General features: G+C 38.0%; 1 protein-coding gene across 1 annotated transcript in view; it reads right to left on the reverse strand.

Moving 5' to 3' along the window:
* Nucleotides 1-3226: 3226 nt before the first annotated feature.
* rab10 (RAB10, member RAS oncogene family) overlaps nt 3227-19633 on the reverse strand; it is a 33655-nt gene continuing 17248 nt past the window's right edge. The window contains exons 2-6 of the mRNA XM_052098394.1: nt 12171-12231; nt 8555-8693; nt 8009-8098; nt 7286-7387; nt 3227-4272 (exon numbers count right to left, since the gene is read on the reverse strand). Of these exons, the coding sequence (XP_051954354.1) occupies nt 4186-4272; nt 7286-7387; nt 8009-8098; nt 8555-8693; nt 12171-12231 (479 nt within the window). The 3' untranslated portion in view covers nt 3227-4185. The remainder of the gene's footprint in view (nt 4273-7285; nt 7388-8008; nt 8099-8554; nt 8694-12170; nt 12232-19633) is intronic.

A 19633-nucleotide genomic window follows, 5' to 3' on the forward strand; every position in this document is an offset into this window, starting at 1 on the left:
TAAGCTTGTATTTTAAGTTGTTTTATATGATTCCTTTATATGCAGCTCTAAATTGAAGCTGTGCGATTAGTCCATTTCAAAGGAACACTTTCTGTAAGGGATTTAAATGTAACTTGTATGTAGCTATTAACCCATGCTAAATAGTTTACATTTTTTCTTTCTCGAAATAGGATTAGCCCATGCATTCCTCTTGATTGGATCTCACAGGAATGGCACTGGCACAGGAGATGAACTGCAGCTAACTTGAAGTGTCAGGTTAGATGGTGGTGCAAAAGCAAATTTTAAATTTTTTTATGTTCATCCAAATAAAAATGTACCAAAAAGACATTCAGACTCATAATGAAGGAAATAATCTGCTGTACTCCGGATCACAAGTACACCTTCAGTGTACAGGGCAGGCACAAGAGATTATTTAAGTGCTGGCTTGCTTATTTAACATGGCAGTGCAAAATAGCACATTATACATTTTTAAATAGAACAATGTGTTAACCTGACTTCCTGTATTAAAGCGGACCATTACATTTAAAGTAAGTGACATCACTTACTACATCCTGCGTCCTACTTGAAGTTCTATCAAGAAAGGCACATTTGAAGTATTCTGTCCCTTTTCATTTATCAGAAATGTACCAATATATTCCATAATTTCATTTAAGGCTTTTAAATAACGTCACTGGTATGATTGATTTTATTATAACGTGGATTAAATGACATGATTTATAGAGTACAGCATGATGAAGCAGCATGTAGTTTGAAGTACTGCAGATGCCCTTTTATAAAATGCACATTTCATGAAAACAGTCACTGGTGTTACCATTACTCAGTGGTGACCAGAGGGTGTTTGTCCTTTTCTGCATATTGCGGTGCTGTTTTGTGGGCCGTTATGCATAATGCAGCAGCTCATTTTAGCTTATCACGGCCTATTAGGCCCGTTTCACACTCGGTTCTCCCGATGGCCAGTCTGCCAGTGATCGGCCCCAAAGTGCCTCGGCCCACCGGAAAAATGCCCAGGATGCCAGATTACCAGTCTAACCCTGGTCACTGGTGTTTTTTTGACATATAACTGAATTCTCTGTTACTAATTCTCATCATTTACTCAACACCAAACTACTTACTTTCTTCAGCAGAACACAAATGGAGATTTTCAGAAAAACTTCTCAGCTCTTTTGGTCCATACAATGCAAGTGAATGGTAGTAAAAAATGTTTAAGCTCCAAAAATCACACAAGTCAGCATAAGAGTAATCCATATGACTCAAGTAATTAAAACAATGTCTTCAAAAGCGGTATGATAGCTTTGGGTGAGAAACCGATCAATATTTAAAGCAATAGTTCACCCAGAATTTCTCATTATTTCTTCACCCTCATGATATCCCAGTTGTGCATGACTTTATTTCTTCAACAGAACACATTTGAAGAAAAACATCTCCACTCAGTAGGTCCTTAAAATGCAAGTGGATGGAGATTTCTCTTTTGAAGCTCTAAAAATCACAGACAGTCAGCATAAACATCATCCTACGACTCCAGCTGTCCTCTTAGCGACACGATCGCTTTTGGTGTGAAAAAGATAAATATCTAAGTAATTTAAAAAAATAACAAAATCTAAATCATGCTTCCGGTGAGCAGCGTTACACGTGTGTGCCTTAATCGCATTGGCATTTGAAACACGCGAGAACTGAAGCATGTGCATCAAAGCCGGAAAAGCAGCGGTTTACGAGTAGAAGGAACTCTGTACAGTAGCTTGGTTGATTTTGGTTTAGATCTGTATTGATCCGTTTCTTTACTCACAATGGTGCATTTGTGTGCTTATCTTAAATGTCTCAACCGAGTGGAGAACGTGAGATTACTTCTGTGTAATGGCAAGGCGAATACGTCACACGAAAGACCACTTGGGCTCTTGTGAAGCGTTGGATTATAGTTAAAAAGTACTTCAATATTGATCTATTTTCACATCAAAAGTGATCGTGCCGCTTTGGAAGACATTCATTTAACCGCTGGAGTCATATCAATGATGATTATGCTGACTGTCTGTGATTTTTGGAGCTTCAAAAGAGAAATCTCCATTCACTTGCATTTAAGGATCTACTGAACGGAGATATTTTTCTTCAAATGTGTTCTGAAGTAAATCACATCTGGGATATCATGAGGGGGAGTAAACGATGAGAAAATTATAATTTTGGGGCAAACTATCCCTTTAAGTCAATTTTTACAATAAATTCTCCCTGCTCAGTGTTCATTTTAACTTTTACATTCTTCTTCTTTTGTTTTTGGTGATTCACACCTCATGCTTACGCCCCCTACTGAGCAGGGAGAAGAATTTCTAGCAAAAATGGACTTAAACATTGATCTGTTTCTCACCCACACCTATCAAATCGCTTCTGGAGACATTGATTTATCCACTGGAGTCTTATGGATTACCATTATGCTGACTGTCTGTGATTTTTGGGGCATCAAAATTTCATATGAACCTACAGAGCTAAAATATTCTTCTAAAAACCTTAATTGGTGTCCTGCACACCTGGGATGGCATGAGAGCGATTATATAATGAGAGAATTTTTATTTTTTGGTGAACGATTCCTTTAATCTCAGTAACTGCCCAATCAACAGCCGAGCAACCACTGGGCAGAGCTATGATGATTCTAATTGCCCGTTTTGCATTTCTGGTCTTTCTAGGAGGTCAATCCACTGTCGGCCATCTTTGGAACACTCTCAGGAGGCCATTTCCAGTCATGCCAGTGCAGCATTTTATGCTAAAAAACAAAATTTTCCTGGCTTGTATAGCTAATATGCATGCATGTTCTAGAGTTGATTGACAGGTGATGTCTGTATCTAAAAGGTCATTGGTTCATCTCCGCTAAATAATCACTGGTTAGAAATGCCGTAAACTCTGTAACCTCAAATAATACACAAGGTTTAACAGAATTAATGCAAGTGCGTTTATAAAATTAAAAGCCTTTAAACCCTCGAAAAATAGTTTTTTTTGACGAGTCAAGTTAATGTAGTGTTTATACACATTATGCAGATTTAGCTTAACTTGTATTGAACCTGGAATATTCCTTTAACTGTTTGATGAGGTGCTGATAAATACTGATAAAGTAAAAACAATATAAAGCAATAACACTTTTTACTTCATGAAACTTTTTTCGCCCGTGGACGGCGTCCCCAAATTATAGCACACACACGTACTCGTATACTACACCAAAACCTCGAATAAACCCCGAATAAATGTGACAAACATGTAACTTAAACAAGCTTATTTTTAATGGATCTGCAAAATTGTTTGAATTTCCAAAGTGAACGCTCCCCTCCCTGACACGTATATCTTGACTAGAAGAAATACTTCCTGTGAATTACAAACATGGCAAAACTTACAAAAGACCCCCAAAAACCCAGAGAAACCAGCATGCAGGAGAGAATGAGTAATTGAGTATGTGAGGAAAAACAAATAATACATTGAGGAGATTCATAAAACAAGTATTTCTGAAAAATAAAAGAGGAAAAAATATATAATGCCATTCTCTTCCGAGCAAACATGATGAATCCGGATGGTTCCACTCGAGCATGTGTGGGGTTGAGTTAGTGGGGTCAGGCAGAGAGGAGAGGACTAGTTTGTGTTTGTAACTGTTACAGGACAGTGATAGTTAATTGTGTTTGGGGGAGGAAGGGATGAGCCCCTTGGGCTCTACATTAAGGCACCGGACGAAAGAAATCAACTCAAAAAAAACAAATAACCCCCACTAGAGATCTCTCACACTAACACACAACACTAACCCCAAACACTGGACAAAAGTCTTCATCTATGATGTCATACTGAACGCTACGGCCGCTCATCTGTGCGTCTCCAGGTCCTCTAGCGGCCTTTATGTAGTGGTGAACACGCTTTTGTTTGTTTGTTTAAATTCATTTCTTTCTTTCTTTACACTTTAAAATAAGTAAGAAGAAACATGAAATGACTTCTTTTTCTCTTACATTTTTTTTTCTGAAATAAAAATGTCAGCAAGCAGTCATGAGTGTCAGAGAAACGTTAGAGATGTGTTTTTACAGAGAATCCTATGAGAAGGACAGAACAGAAGAGTGTTAGACAGAAATGAGGGATGAGTGAATGAGAGAGCGTGAGGGGGGTAAGAGAGAGAGAGAGAGAGAGAGAGAGTTGTGTGTGTTTGAGTAAAATGTGCAAGTGTGTGTCTGTTCAACTGCAGCACTTGGTCTTCCATCCTGTGACTCCACCCCCAGTGCTGATGTCCACGTTTTCACTGTTGGGCTCTTTTACAGGTGTCTGCAAATAAGAAGCAAAACAAAAGATACATTTTTTCAATTTGTGTTTCACAGGGGCTTTGATACAAGTGTTCATTTGATGCCAGATTTCAGTTTACACTTTAAATTAAAGGGATAGTTCACCCAAAAATTTGTATTCTCTTATTTATTCACTCATGTCATCCCAGATGTGCATGACTTGCGTTCTTCAGCAGAACACAAATTATGTTTTTTTAAGAAGAATATTTCAGCTCTGTAGGTCCAAACAATGCAAGTGAATGGTGACCAGAACTTTGTAGCTCTGGATAATCCCAAAGAAAACATTAAATTAACCCATACGACTCCAGTGTTTAAATTCAGAAGCAATCTAATAGGTGTGGATGAGAAACAGATAAAAATATAAGTCCTTTTAAAGTAAAAGTGAAACTAAACAGGCACCACACGTGTGACTTTCAGATGTAAAAGTGAAAGTGGAGACTTAGAGAGAAAAATGACTTCAATTCTGATCCATTTCTCACTAACACCTATTATATCACTTCTGAAGACATAGATTTAACCACTGGAGTCTTATGGATAACTTCCATTACCTTTATTTGATGTTTTCGAGCTACAAAGATCTGGTCACCATTCACTTGCATTGTATGGACCTACAGAGCTGAAATATTCTTCTAAAAATCATCATTTGTGTTCTGATAAAAAAGGAAAGTCATACAAATCTGGGACGGCGGGTGAGTAAACGATGAGAGAATTTTCATTTTGGGGTGAAATATCCTGTTAACACTATTTAATTGGTTGTGGATCCTTTAAAGGAATATTTGGGGTACATTTCATCCTCAGTCAACAGCATTTGTGGCATAATGTTGATCGCCACAAAAAGTATTTGGCATAATTTGTCCCTCATTTTCTTAAAACGTACTAATAATGACCGATTAGAAATATACATATTATTTGAGCTGTAAAGTTGCTTAAATCGTCATTTTTACAGCCATTTTAAGGTTTGGTGACATTACATCATCATGGCAAGTTGAATAATTGGCTATAACTTTAAACAGAAATGTTAGTAAGTGATTTTATTACACTAAAACCATGTTTATATGCATATTGTTTGTCTTGTGGCTATACTTTCGAAACCGTGAGTTTCATTGTAAGTGCTTCACTGGAACCCAGATTTTAGCTTTTTTTTAATTATTTTTTTTTTAAGAAAAGGAGGGGCAATTCCAAATGAACTTTTGTGGTAATCAATATTATGCCACAAGTGCTGTCGATTGAGTTTAACTTGAATTGATCCCGGAATAGTTATTTAATATCGGGTCTAATTTACATATATTCCAGAGCACCTCTGCATAAATATAAATGGCATGAATATTAATATTAGAATGCAAATATTCACAGTACAGTGAGGGAAAAATTATTTGATCCCCTGCTGATTTTGTACGTTTGCCCACTGACAAAGAAATGATCAGTCTATAATTTTAATGGTAGGTTAATTTGAACAGTGAGAGACAGAATAACAACATCAAAAATCCAGAAAAACGCATGTCAAAAAAGTTATAAATTGAATTGCATTTTAATGAGGGGAAAAAAGTATTCAACCCCCTCTCAATCAGAGATTTCTGGCTCCCAGGTGTCTTTTATACAGGTAACGGGCTGAGATTAGGAGGACACTCTTAAAGGGAGTGCTCCTAATCTAAGCTTGTTACCTGTATAAAAGACACCTGTTCACAGAAGCAATCAATCAATCAGATACCAAATTCTACACCATGGCCAAGACCAAAGAGCTGTCCAAGGATGTCAGGGACAAGATTGTAGATCTACGCAAGGCTGGAATGGGCTACAAGACCATCGCCAAGCAGCTTGGTGAGAAGGTGACAACAGTTGGTGCATTTATTCGCAAATGGAAGAAGCACAAAAGAACTGTCAATCTCCCTCAGTCTGGGGCTCCATGTAAGATCTCCCCACGTGGAGTTGCAATGATCATGAGACCGGTGAGGAATCAGCCCAGAACTACACGGGAGGATCTTGTCAATGATCTCAAGGCAGCTGGGACCATAGTCACCAAGAAAACAATTGGTAACACACTACGCCGTTAAGGACTGAAATCCTGCAGCGCCCGCAAGGTCCCCCTGCTCAAGAAAGCACATGTACAGGCCCGTCTGAAGTTTGGGTGAAAGTGTAGTGGTCAGATGAGACCAAAATCGAGCTCTTTGGCATCACTCAACTCGCCATGTTTGGAGGAGGAGTAATGCTGCCTATGACCCCAAGAACACCATCCCCACCAACAAACATGGAGGTGGAAACATTATGCTTTGGGGGTGATTTCTGCTCAGTGGACAGGACAACTTCACCGCATCAAAGGAACGATGGACAGGGCCATGTACCATCAAATCTTGGGTGAGAACCTCCTTCCCTCAGCTAGGGCATTGAAAATGGGTCGTGGATGGGTATTCCAGCATGGCAATGACCCAAAACACACTGCCAAGGCAACAAAGGAGTGGCTCAAGAAGAAGCACATTAAGGTCCTGGAGTGGCCCAGCCAGTCTCCAGACCGTAATCCCATAGAAAATCTGTGGAGGGAGCTGAAGGTTCCAGTTGCCAAACGTCAGCCTCGAAACCTTAATGACTTGAAGATCTGCAAAGAGGAGTGGGACAAAATCCCTCCTGAGATGTGTGCAAACCTGGTGGCCAACTACAAGCAACGTCTGAACTCTGTGATTGCCAACAAGGTTTTTGCCACCAAGTACTAAGTCATGTTTTGCAGAGGGGTCGAATACTTAATTGTATAATTGTATACAATGTATGAAATTTTTGACATGCGTTTTTCTGGATTTTTTTTGTTGTTATTCTGTCTCTCATGGTTCAAATTAACCTATCATTAAAATTATAGACTGATCATTTGTTTGTCAGTGGGCAAACGTACAATATCAGCAGGGGATCAAATATTTTTTTCCCTTACTGTATGTCAGCTGTAATTGACATTTCTGATACCGCATTTAAGTACTAGCGTTGAAATCTTGGTTTGTTATTTTTGAACTCACCTTTCTGAGAATGTCTTCTGCTAACGTGAGGAACGCCTTCTCGATGTTGATGTTGGCTTTCGCGCTCGTCTCGAAGAAGCGAATCCCGTGTTCTCTTGCGATCTGAGGGTAAGCGCAAAAACAGTTAAAATGTACAAAGTGGACCTGAACTTGGAATGTGCCAAACTACATATTTTCAAAATCAAATAGTCAGTGTTAAATGAAGCTCTGTATAATTAGGCTGGTTTAGGGTCATGTCCCAAAACATTGATCAGATTTTTTTTGTTGCCGATAAATGACCGCTAGCTAAGTGCCGTTCTTCAAAAGGGTAACCAACAAATAGGCTAAATACAAACCATTGTTTATATAAAAATAACAGACATGCAGATTATGCTTAATAAAAGGAACATTGCTCCAACTAGTCGTTCTGAAATGTATGGCTGTATCAGTGGCGATAAATGTAAAGTTGTTAGCGTGGGGTTTTTAGCATTCTAACAGTAACTGTTACATGGTGTCTATAAGGGAAGTGATCAGCATGACGCGATGAAATTTGATAAAACATATTATAATAAAAAAATGTCCTGCAAACATTGTAATGTTGCATGTTTGCAATAAAGATACTGTGTAGCATTACTATTAGCATGCTAAAGCACAGCACATGCAATCAACAAGCTAGAACGGTTTCTGAGAAGTTGCATCTCAAAACTCATTATCTATAAACCACTCTGACCCTGTATATCTCACCTGTTCCCCCTTGCCTTTTGGTACGATTCGTTTGTCCATCATGTCACACTTGTTGCCTAGCAACATCCTCTCGACGTCCTCGTTAGCATGCTGTAACAAACACACACGCACAAACACTTTTCAGAAGACTTAGTCTATAGAAACCTTTAAGCAGTGGCGTTCATGCTTAGCCCATTTGGATCGGTGGTGCAAGATACTTTTCTGCAATATAGACACCACGCCAGCAAACAGACTCACTCTCTCTGACCACTAACAATCTTAACAGTCACTGTTTATGTATTCATCTGTGTAATGGCAGAAAGTTTCTAAAACACAAAATGTTTCTGCAGCTCAATATTCAATAAAAGCTCTTTTATTCTTTGCTCTTTCAGTCAATGTTCTTGCTCATATTTTTATAAATTGAGGGGAAGACGCTTAAAATTCTGAAAGTTACGCTCTTATGTTAAAAGATCAAGGACAACTTGATTCCTCATGATTTGAGCGCTTTAACAGTGATGTTGCCAGAGGGTTACAGTAACGTTACAGTAATGTGGTGCGGTGCCTGACCTCATCAATGTTTCTGAGCCATTTGCTGATGTTTTCGAAGCTCTTGGCGTTGGTGATGTCATAGACCAACATGATGCCCATGGCCCCTCTGTAGTAAGAGGTAGTGATGGTGTGAAATCGTTCCTGCCCCGCTGTATCCCTGCACAAACACACCAACAACCACAATCAAACACTTATGTCCCCCATCTGTATGTACTGGAGCAGATTCTCACAAGACTGAATGATTCATATAACAGACATACACACAAGGCATTTAGCTCTGTAATCCAGAGTGACTTCCAAATGTGGTTCAGCTTCACATATAATCACAGCCATGGAAAAGCAAGTTATCTGCTGGAATAACATTTTTGTTTCTCATATTTGAGCTTTGGTGGCATAGCGCCAGGAATGTGTCACCACATGGACTATTGGAGATATGATTTAGCTTTCAAGCAAAACATCTGATGGTAAATTTCCATAGAGGTAAAAGTTGTTAAGAGCACAGTCACTGAGCTTTTCTTTAGAAGGTCGTTCAGATCTCTTTGAATTTATTCGCTCACATCACTTGTGTCGGTGAAGGTCATCCTTTTTTTTCTTCTTTTTTTTTTATGTCTTACATTGAGAATTAAAGGAAAAGTTCATCCAAAAATTAAAGTAATCCTTGTCATTTAAAACCCATATGTAGTGTTGTCACGGTACCAAAATTTCAGTAGTCGTTAGCTACAGATACCACTGAAATTTCACGGTTTGATATCACAGCATAAATATGCTAATATGACAATGTGCAATTGAACACACCAATTAAAAAAATTACTTTTAAATGAAAACAATAAATGCATGTTTCCTTCGAGTTTCTCAAACAAGGATGCATTTCTTAAGCGTTTTTAAGTAGCGCCCTATTGAAATCGGTTATATTCTTTATCAAATCATGTTTTCCTTTTTGTAATTATTATTATTTCCAGAACTCTATGGCATTATCTCGTTTAGGAGGCTGCATCCTCCGGAGGTCGCATTTGTCGGCCGCATACGCCATCGAGGCGGTCTCGTTTCAGAAAAGCAAGTAGGACACTTCGAATGCGACCTTCTTACACGGGAATTCGGAGGATGCATGAGGTGTGTACTTCGTGGGCACTCATAACCCACAATACTTTGCTACAACGGAAATGTCTAAAAAAAAATATGATGTTCAAACGCAAGGAATGTTAATTCCCAAGTTGAAGTACCTCAGTAGATGGGTGCAGAGTATATAATATGTATAATTATAGGTATTAGAGTACAAGTATTAGACTAAAAGTACACCTGTAAATTATATTTTCTTTACCCTTTACATCTTTATAACTCTCCTAAAATGTACCTCATACATTCCCTTCCAAAGGGACTCAAAGCGCTCGCGCTTGTTAAAGAGTGGTGTGCTGTCATAGCAACCATGTTATGTTACGTTTCAATTTGTCCTACGAAGGCATCCTACCTAGCATGCAGCCTTCCAAACAAGACACAGCCCATTTCTTTTGTTTAATTTAATCATCAAAATGGTCTCTAATCAATACATTCTTAAATCTTTTAACAAGTGAAACTTTTCAACATTGCATTTTTTTGCAACAGCAGTCTTGCTTGTGATATACTGCTTAATTATTATTATTATTATTATTATTATTATTATTATCATCATCATTACAGTGAATATTACATTTTACTATACATTTATAATATACTTGTCACAAATTCTTCAATTTCAGGGCTCTAGCTTATATTTTGAAACATGCTTTTATTATGACGTGTATTTTTTGCCTGAATCGTCACTTTCCAGACACGTCTGAAATCTCATCTCTTGATACTACATTTACATTTATGCATTTGGCAGACGCTTTTATCCAAAGTGACTTACAGTGCATTTATTACAGAGACAATCCTCCCGGAGCAACCTGGAGTTAAGTGCCTTGCTCAAGGACACAATGGGGGTGGCCGTGAGGATCGAACCAGCGACCTTCTGATTACTAGTTATGTGGTTTAGCCCACTACGCCACCACCAGCTGTGAAAACACAGCTTTGGATGTTTGTATTTTAGACTACTGGTGTTTGTGAATGTGGTAATTTTGAAATGTTATGTTTAAAATTGTATTACTGTGAAGCACTTTGGTCATCTCTGTTGTTTCAATTGCTTTATATATAAAGTTGAGATTAAAGTGTAAATGCTGTGATTTAATTAAATGAATATATAGTATACATGTGCCGCATGGTTGACAGTAGATTAGTGCTCTGCTCTGTCATCTGATACAAAATGTCATGAATGATTCTCAGCATGTATGAGTGGTCGGATTTAAAGTACGCAGCTCTTACTCACCAAGACTGCATCCTTTAGCGGTTTAATAAATCACACTAGGAAATGTCACAATTTTAATTAGATTAATTGTCCAAATTTTTCAACTTATCTGGACTTTAAAGGATTCAGATCTCTTTTATTTTCAATTTAGTTGGAAGATATCGTCTCACTTTTCATTCACACAGTTATTTTTGGGAACCCATTCAACATCAATATTATTATAATTTGTAAAAATAATTATAATATAATAGTAAGATATAGTAATATATCTCAATCATGCATCTTTAACTTTGAAACACTCACACTTTTATTTTGACATTCTGAGCTCTCCAGGAAGTCTTGTAAGTGTGTCTGTTTGTAGGCAAGTTCACAGTAGTTTAATTCACATATTCAAATTCTGGTAAAACAAAATCACCACCAGTGCCATTCTAAATGCATATTATAAGTGAAATGAACTATTGAGCATCTACATCCGAGATGTTGTTCGTGAGTAGCGCTCAAATATTGCACACCGTGTGAAAGCTAAAAATAGCCGCGAGTGTGTGTGTGTGTGTGTAAACGCACTGGACGCACTGGAGCTGCGCGTGCATTTTATATATTTACTTATTAAAACACAGCCTTTTGTGATTCACAGAGCTATTGCACGTCTTGAAGTGGCTTTGCATAAAATGCACGAGTCATATGAACTACTTTAATTGTGTTTTTATGGTTCTTTTATGTCATTTTTTGCGCTTGACAGTAATGAACATGACTAACACGCAGTATCGGATTTGGATCTGGCTCGTTGGACCGATACCTGATCCGTCTAAAAGCTTCAGTATCAGAGCCGACACAATCCAGTATCGGATCGGTGCATCCCTACTTTTGACAACACCATCCATTTGACTCCATCTTTTGTGTAAAACAAAATAAATTTTGGAGAACTAGTTGCTAATTGAGGACTTGGACCAAATAATAAAGAAAAGCAGCCAATAAGTGCCCAACATAGATGGGAACTCCTTGAGGTTTCACCCTGGGATGCTTTTTAAACCGTATTGAAGAAGTTGTTTGAGAAAATGTCAAGAGAAAATGTCTGTAAATTCTAGACAAAGGGACTACTTTGAAGATGCCAAAATATAACACAGGATTTAGTTGTTACAACCGAATTCCCATAGTTCCATTTATGTTATTCCATAGTTTTGATGACTTTTCTATTATTCTAAAATGTGAAAAAATTAAATAAAACTAATAATAATAAAGAATGAGTAAGTGACTGTAAACTTTTGACCAGTAGTGTACATTTGATAAAATTATACAAACACTCAAACGACTACTCACCATATCTGTAGCTTTATCTTCTTTCCCTGCAATTCAACTGTTTTGATCTTAAAATCGATTCCTAAAAAGACAAAAACAGAAACAAAAAATTAAAAACCGTTGAATAAAAACCATGCAATTATGCATTAATTTAGCAGTGTTGACACTGTGCTTTCCATACAATGAAAGTGAATGGGGACGGATGCGGTCAAACTCCAAATAGGACAAAAAGCACCATAAAAGCAATTTTACTAAAAGCAACCTTTCGTGCTCCACACAACAAACAAGTTGTACAGGTTTGGAATGATGTAAGTTTAAGTGAAGGCAGAATTCTCTTTAAGTTAACTACTCCTTTGGCCCATTCATACCAAGAGTGATGCAATGATGACAATGAAATAAAATAGCAAATTTTTGTGCTATGCCGAATTTGTCATCTGAAAAAAGTGTGATGCTTTCAATTCAATATCGATTAAATCACAGGTATGAGCTTATATGTTGTTAATGTTAAAGTGCTCGTGTGTTTCACTCTCCCTCCATCTCCTCTGGAGTTCCCCCTAACTTAACAGTCTTGTCTATCAATAAAACTAATTTCATATCCCATCTGCAAATATGCAGATATCTCTTTTAAACAGATGTGGCATTCATGAACCAGATTGTCCCTGTAATATGTGTACTGCAAGTCACTTTGGATAAAAGCGTCTGCCAAATGTATAAATGTAAATGTACTCTATCAGTCGGAATCAAAACTCTTAAACCCCTAACACCGTTACATGACTGTCAGCCAGTGACATTCCAAGCAGGCGAAAAGAGCTGTGTAACCGGTTTGCTGCTTGCTGGATCCACACAAGCGCGTGACAGTAACTTCAAAGTAAAATTGCTTTATGTGCGCAATGACTAAATGTCATATTCAATGTCTACTATGTGTACAATTGGTATGATTCTGTCTGTTTTGAGAAAATGCGACTGCTAATGCGCACATCCCATCCATCCGCAAACACAAAATCAAGGGAAATTAATAATGATTTCGGTCATAATCGTGCAGCCCGGCGGTAATGTTTATTTCGTTCACACTAGTAAGACAGGTGTTTGTTGCATTTGTTCGGTAGTATCACAGGACAGCCCAGGACAGTTGAAAGTAGTGTTGTGGAGTGTGTTGGTGGAAATGATGAAGGGTACAGTGATCTCTACCGTTCAAAGGGAACACTAGCAGTGTGTGCTGTTGAGACTAGCACAGCCCTACACGGACAGGCGAACAGAATGGAAAGGGTTATCTGAGAAACTGCTGAGAGTTTAATGGCCCAATTGCACAGTAACCGCATTCAGACACACAAACTTCCAATGGAAAACATTCTGAGTGGATCGCTGTGCTGTTAAATACTGTGTCCCTGCTAATGGCAAAACTTTATAAGCTGTGTTTGCCAAGCCAAACATCATTATTACTTAATAAACTTTGGCACACAATCTGCTTGCACCATTTGTGCTAAGGGCATGAATTATACCTCAAACCATACGTCTTTGAGGAGAGGAGTGCTAAAATTGTTGTGCCCAAACCATATCTAAACATCAGAATATGGAAGCTGTGGCTCAGTTGGTAGAGCGGGTCGGCCACAAATCACAGGTTTGGTGGTTCGAATCCCGGCCCACACGACTCCACATGCCGAAGTGTCCTTGGGTAAGACACTGAACCCCAAGTTGCTCCCAGTGGCAAGGTTCTAGCTTGCCACTGGGAGCATGGCAGCTCTGCCACCATTGGTGTATGAATGCGTGTGTGAATGGGTGAATGAGTCACAGTGTAAAGGTATCGAGAACTGTGAAATTTCACTGGTATCGGTACCAACTACTGAAATTTTGGTACCGTGACAACACTGATACAAATCTACGAACATGTCACAGTATAGCAGGAAAGGAGATGAAAGCATTTAACAAGGAGTGGAACTGCAAATTCAAATGTCAAAATAAATAAAAGCTCCAGGTGAAGATGAAGTAATTAGGACAGAAATATATTTTAAATAAAACAAATATAATCATCAGAATAATAATGATAATTTAGTATTACAATTATAAACTTGACTGAGTCCCACATTAATAATTTAGTGTCATACAATAAATAAATAGTTGTTTTTGCACACCATGTTCATTCACAAAGAAAAAGTGTTAGTAAAAAAGTTAAACAATGCTTTTTATTACACGTCTCTCTGGAATAGTTGGTTCTGATTGGCAAATTGCACCATCTAGCCGTCCGATATTGCTCTGGAACAACCGCACATCCACGTATCAGACCGCTCATCCGAGTTCTGCGCGCCATTTATCCTGCTTCTCGGATCACTACATATCTACAAGTAAGCTAATAAAATAATTCAAACTCAAATCAATGTTTCATGTCCATTTATTTTTTTATTTGGCAAATAGTATTGTAATAGGCTGAATAATGAGGAGTCAGATGGTCATTAAAAAAAAAAAAGAAAAAACTGGATTGCAGATGTTCAATGATTTTCTTTCTTCTCAAATAACAAATGTCAACACAAATCAATATCATATGTCCATGTATGTATTTATTTTGCTAGCTGTGTAATAAGTGGGATAATGAACATTTAGCCAGTCGTTATCGCATAGTAAACCCAGACAGAGTGATCAGGACATCGTCACGAAGCGGAGGTTGCCCAGCCCTTGTAAGCAACCACCCAGAACTCCATAGCAACATGTTAAAAACCACTGAACATCTTAGCAACTGCACAGCAACTACCCACCACAACACCATGTCATCATAGCTTTGGCTTTTGCACGGGCATGCACCATTCACATATTCGGAAGAAAATGGTGCTTGCCATTAGGGTTAGGAATGGAAAACCAGTTCTTACTCACATCCAGAGCATGCCAGGTGAGGTGTGGAGAGTGGTAAAAAGTTTATTAAATAATTAATACGTACGTATTGAGTTTAACTATTATATTATATTACAAATATATTATTTAAACATTTCTGAAAATAATAGGCAAAAAAAAAAAAAAAATGTATATCAAGAATCTTTGTGAAGATTCTCTGAGATTTTTCAAGCCTGCCAATAAAGCAGTCGTGACGTATTAGTCAGTAATTACACTGGAGTGGTTTCTGAAACTTTCAGGGGTCAAACCCAAAAGATGACGATATGATGAACCGTATTTAAGTTTAGAATTTAAATGGACAGGATCAGTTGATGCACCACAACATTTGTGTGTCGTTTGTAACCTGCTAAACTCCACAGACACAAAGCATGCTACAAGCCTTTCAAGGTCAGAAAAAAGTTGCCTGAGAATTTGTCAAATTAAATGATGACCACAGAAGCTTCATATCACGTTGAGCTGCGTATCGCCACGGTGGGCAAAGCACAGAACCTTGGAGAGACATTGATCCTGCCGGCAGCCAAAGATATGTGTTCCTTAATGGTAGGAGAGGCAGCAGCTTCTAAGCTTGATTCTATTCCACTCTCTGACAACAGGGGGTCTGCACATCTCTGACATGATACAGGATGTGAAGGAGCAAGTGTTAGACAGCATCAGCCACATCCCATTTTTTTACACCCCAGATCGACGAATCCACTGATGTGGCCAGCTGTGCACAGCTGTTAACATATGTGAGGTACGTGAAAAACATGGACATTCAGGAAGAGTTTCTAATCAGTAGTCCTTTGCCTGCCCACCCGCCCGTCCACACACATCTCTTTGTTACAGATCTTCTGACTGGTTTCACTGAGATGGGTCAATACAGGAATTTCAAATAGTTCTTAATTTTTTGCTAGGAACTAGCATTGTTTTGTTCCATTTTTTATCCACCATTGTAAAGGTGATATAAAAAGTTGCATATTTAATGTCACAATTCAGTTAATAACTTGTGCACTTTTCTTGTTAAACAATAAATGTTAAAAATGATTAAATAAATGTCAAAACATTTGTCTTACCGGTTTTGTCTTACATTGTATTACCGGTTTTGAATGCAGATACGCATCAGTATGAAAATTATGACATCGTGGCAAGTCTATCTGACAATCATATTTAAAATATCAAACAACACCAAACACAAACTTTTATACACACACAATCTCTCCTACACACACACAGCTGCACAATGGGTGGGAGCTACTTTAATGAAACGATACACAAATGAGTCACTCTCACAATACACATAACCACACCAAAACTCAAACACCGCACAGACAGAACAGACCTACAGAGAAATTATGTTTTAGTACTGCTAGAAAGTAGGGATGGGCCTTTCAAGATATTTCAACACATAAAATTAGCAATAGATTACTTGAATGGAATGTCAGTTCAACCTTTGCACCCTTTTCTCTTATGAAAAAATGAGCACTATACAAAAACTTCATCTAGATTCAAAAATTCAGAGAGAAAAATAATGCGCTCACAAAGAAACATACATTCCAAATCTTCTGAAGCAACGCAATCACTTTAAATGATGAGAACATTTTCATTTTTGGATGAACTACTCCTTTAACTACTACATGCATCCACAGCACCGTTTACAAGACAACGTTTTCAACTAAAAACGGATTTGTATGTTTTGCTGTTTGTTTACAAGACAATGGCGTTTTGGGGCCTGAAAATGCTAACTTTTGAAAATGGGTTTCAAACTGCACGTTTTTGAAAAAGATGCTATTATCGTCTCTGTGTAAAAATATTATGACGTCATGCGCGCACGTTTTACATGTTCAGTCTATAAGTATGAACTTCGTCCTTACCTTCAGGGTGAACAGACCAACATGAGATCACCAGTTGGAGTCCTTAACTGCTTTATAGTCCAGGGTCACTTGTAGTAATAAAGCAACCTCATCGTCCATCCAGACAAAATTGCTCGATACTTTCGCCACCTTCATTGTTTGTATTCACCACTCTGTAGAAGAATGCTTACGTGCGCAGGCGCGTAGTGTTTCTTTACAAAGTGACATCACCAACTACTGGCCTGGCATGCATAATACATCGTTTTTAGTTGTTTTCGCATATCCGTGTGAACGGGGATCGTTTTGACGACGGTGTCATCAGTACGCAAAACTTTTCAAAAACTCAAAAGGAAAAACGTTTCCATTTTAAGTACAACGTTGTCCTGTAAACTTAATCTTAGGTGAGAAAAGCAGATTCACTTTTGTAGATGGCAGGCAAAGGCACAAAGGAAAATCAAATTGTAACATTCAAGTAGTTTTTATTATTCGAATATTTAAAGCGGAACGAGTCCTCGAGTACTGATTACTCGTGAACATCTATACTGGAAAGCATCAGAAAAAGACAAAAATTTGAAAAAAGAAACAGTGCTGATGTGAATGAACATGAGAAAATAAAGACAGTACACAGAGGGTTTGGAAGATAAATTAGAGAAAAGACAAACAGTTTAACCTATGGAAACAAGTCAAAGGACATCGCACAAACACATACGCACACTCACTCTAACAGCCGATGGATATTTCCAGCTATGGGAGCAGAAAATTTGAGCCTCACTTTCACAACATAAAGACAGAATGCTCATTGTTGGGTGGAATATTCCTTATGTACTCACCCTCAGGTTGTTTTAAAACATATTGAACTTTCTTCGTTGGAATGTCCAAATTTTTTTTCTCTCCATACATCGAAAGCATGACCAAGGACTGTTAGAGGTGAAAAATGACCCAAAAACACCTGCGCTATATTCTGAAGTCAATAGATGCGATAGCTTTGGTCGAGGAACAGACATCCAGTATATTACGTTTTTATTCACTGAAAATTTTACCCTTTGCCCTCAAATCATACACATTTTGGAAACCAGTCGCAGCCGCATCCGTTTGCTGTATGTGCGCAGCTCTGTTTTCTGTACTGAATTTACTCAAAGCATGTTTGAGCCAAGCGTTTTGTATTTACAGCACTCTAGATTCACTAACTGCATCATTGCGTAATTCCAAACATGCATGGCCGCTAAAAGTTACTATCCAAATCTAAACTCATAACCTCTTAACAGCATATATTTGTGGGCAGAAGAGTGGATGAAAGCATTTATCTTCATCAAAAAGCATTGTCAACTCTTTTACAATCAGAATCGTCATCCTTCAATGTTGCAGTTTAACCAGACCCATAGCAATGCTGCAGCATGGTCAAGAAAATATTACATTAATATGGTCATATTTTATAAATGTATGCTACAGTTTTATTATAAAATAGTAATTATTATGGTTCATATAATAAAAAATATATTTCTATAATAATTTCATAACTTATTAGGTCCAAAAACAATTATGAAATGTGGGTTGAAGAATTATGAAAATTGTAATACATTTAAAAATAAGTGCAATTAGACTTTTTCCCCGCATCGTTCAGCCCTACTTCAGAAGACTTGGAACATAGTGCACAAGTCATGTGCCCTACTTTTCACCATGTCCTAACAAGACACAACGCACAATAATAGGTGTCTTTTCCATGTTAATCAGAGTTTTTGTCCTAACCAATCATGACACAAGACAAATGTTGCATTGAAATTTCATTCTGTTTGATATTTTATTTTAAAACACTGGAACTCAAAATCAATTATTGTTGGGTGACATTGGTTTTATGTTGGAAAAATATATATATATATATAGAAAGAAATTGAAATATCTTACTTGCATAAGTATTCAACCCCTGTTCTCTGGAAGCTGCCAGGTTACACCGAAGAAATTGCCCTAATGAGGACACAATTACTTTACCATTGGCATCCACCTGTGAATCATTAAAGTTGATTAAACTATCACATTTTCTGGATTAAAAAAATCCATTGTTTATGTATAATTGGTCAGGCTGTGAATCTGAAAGAAAATTAAGCATTCCAAAGAAGATAAAGTAATAAAAATGCATAGATTAGGGAAAGGGTACAAAATAATATCCAAATGATTGGATATCCCAGTGAGCACAGTTGGATCAATAGTCAGGAAATGGAAGCTGCTCCACATCACCCAGGCACTGCCAAGAAAAGGCTGTCCCTTAAAAAGCATTGCTCTAACAAAAAACAAGACTTGTGAGAGAAGCCACAGAGAGGCCAACGATCACTTTGAAGGAGCTACAGAGTTCAGTGGCTGGGAGTGGAGTAATGGTGCACAGTCAACCATATCAAGAGCACTGCATAAAGCTGGCCTGTATGGAGGGTGGCAAGAAAGAAGCAGTTACTCAAAAAGTACCATCAGAAAGCACATCTGGAGTTTGCCAGAAAGCATACGAGTGACCCAGCTGCGATGAGGCAGAAGGTTTTGTGGTCAGATGAGACCAAGATGGAGCATTTTGACCAAAACTCAAAGCGCTATGAGTGGCGCAAACCTAACACTTCCTATGCCTCAGAAACACATCATCCCTACAGTGATGTATGGCGGTGGCCGCATCATGCTGTTGGGAGGCTTTTCATCAGCAGTGACTGGGCATTTTGTTAGGATTGAAGGAAGAATGGATGGAGCAAAATATAGGGAAATACTGCAAGAGAACGTCTCGGTTACGTACGTAACCTC

Source organism: Xyrauchen texanus, chromosome 30 (assembly GCF_025860055.1).
Source record: "Xyrauchen texanus isolate HMW12.3.18 chromosome 30, RBS_HiC_50CHRs, whole genome shotgun sequence".
NCBI lineage: Eukaryota > Metazoa > Chordata > Actinopteri > Cypriniformes > Catostomidae > Xyrauchen > Xyrauchen texanus.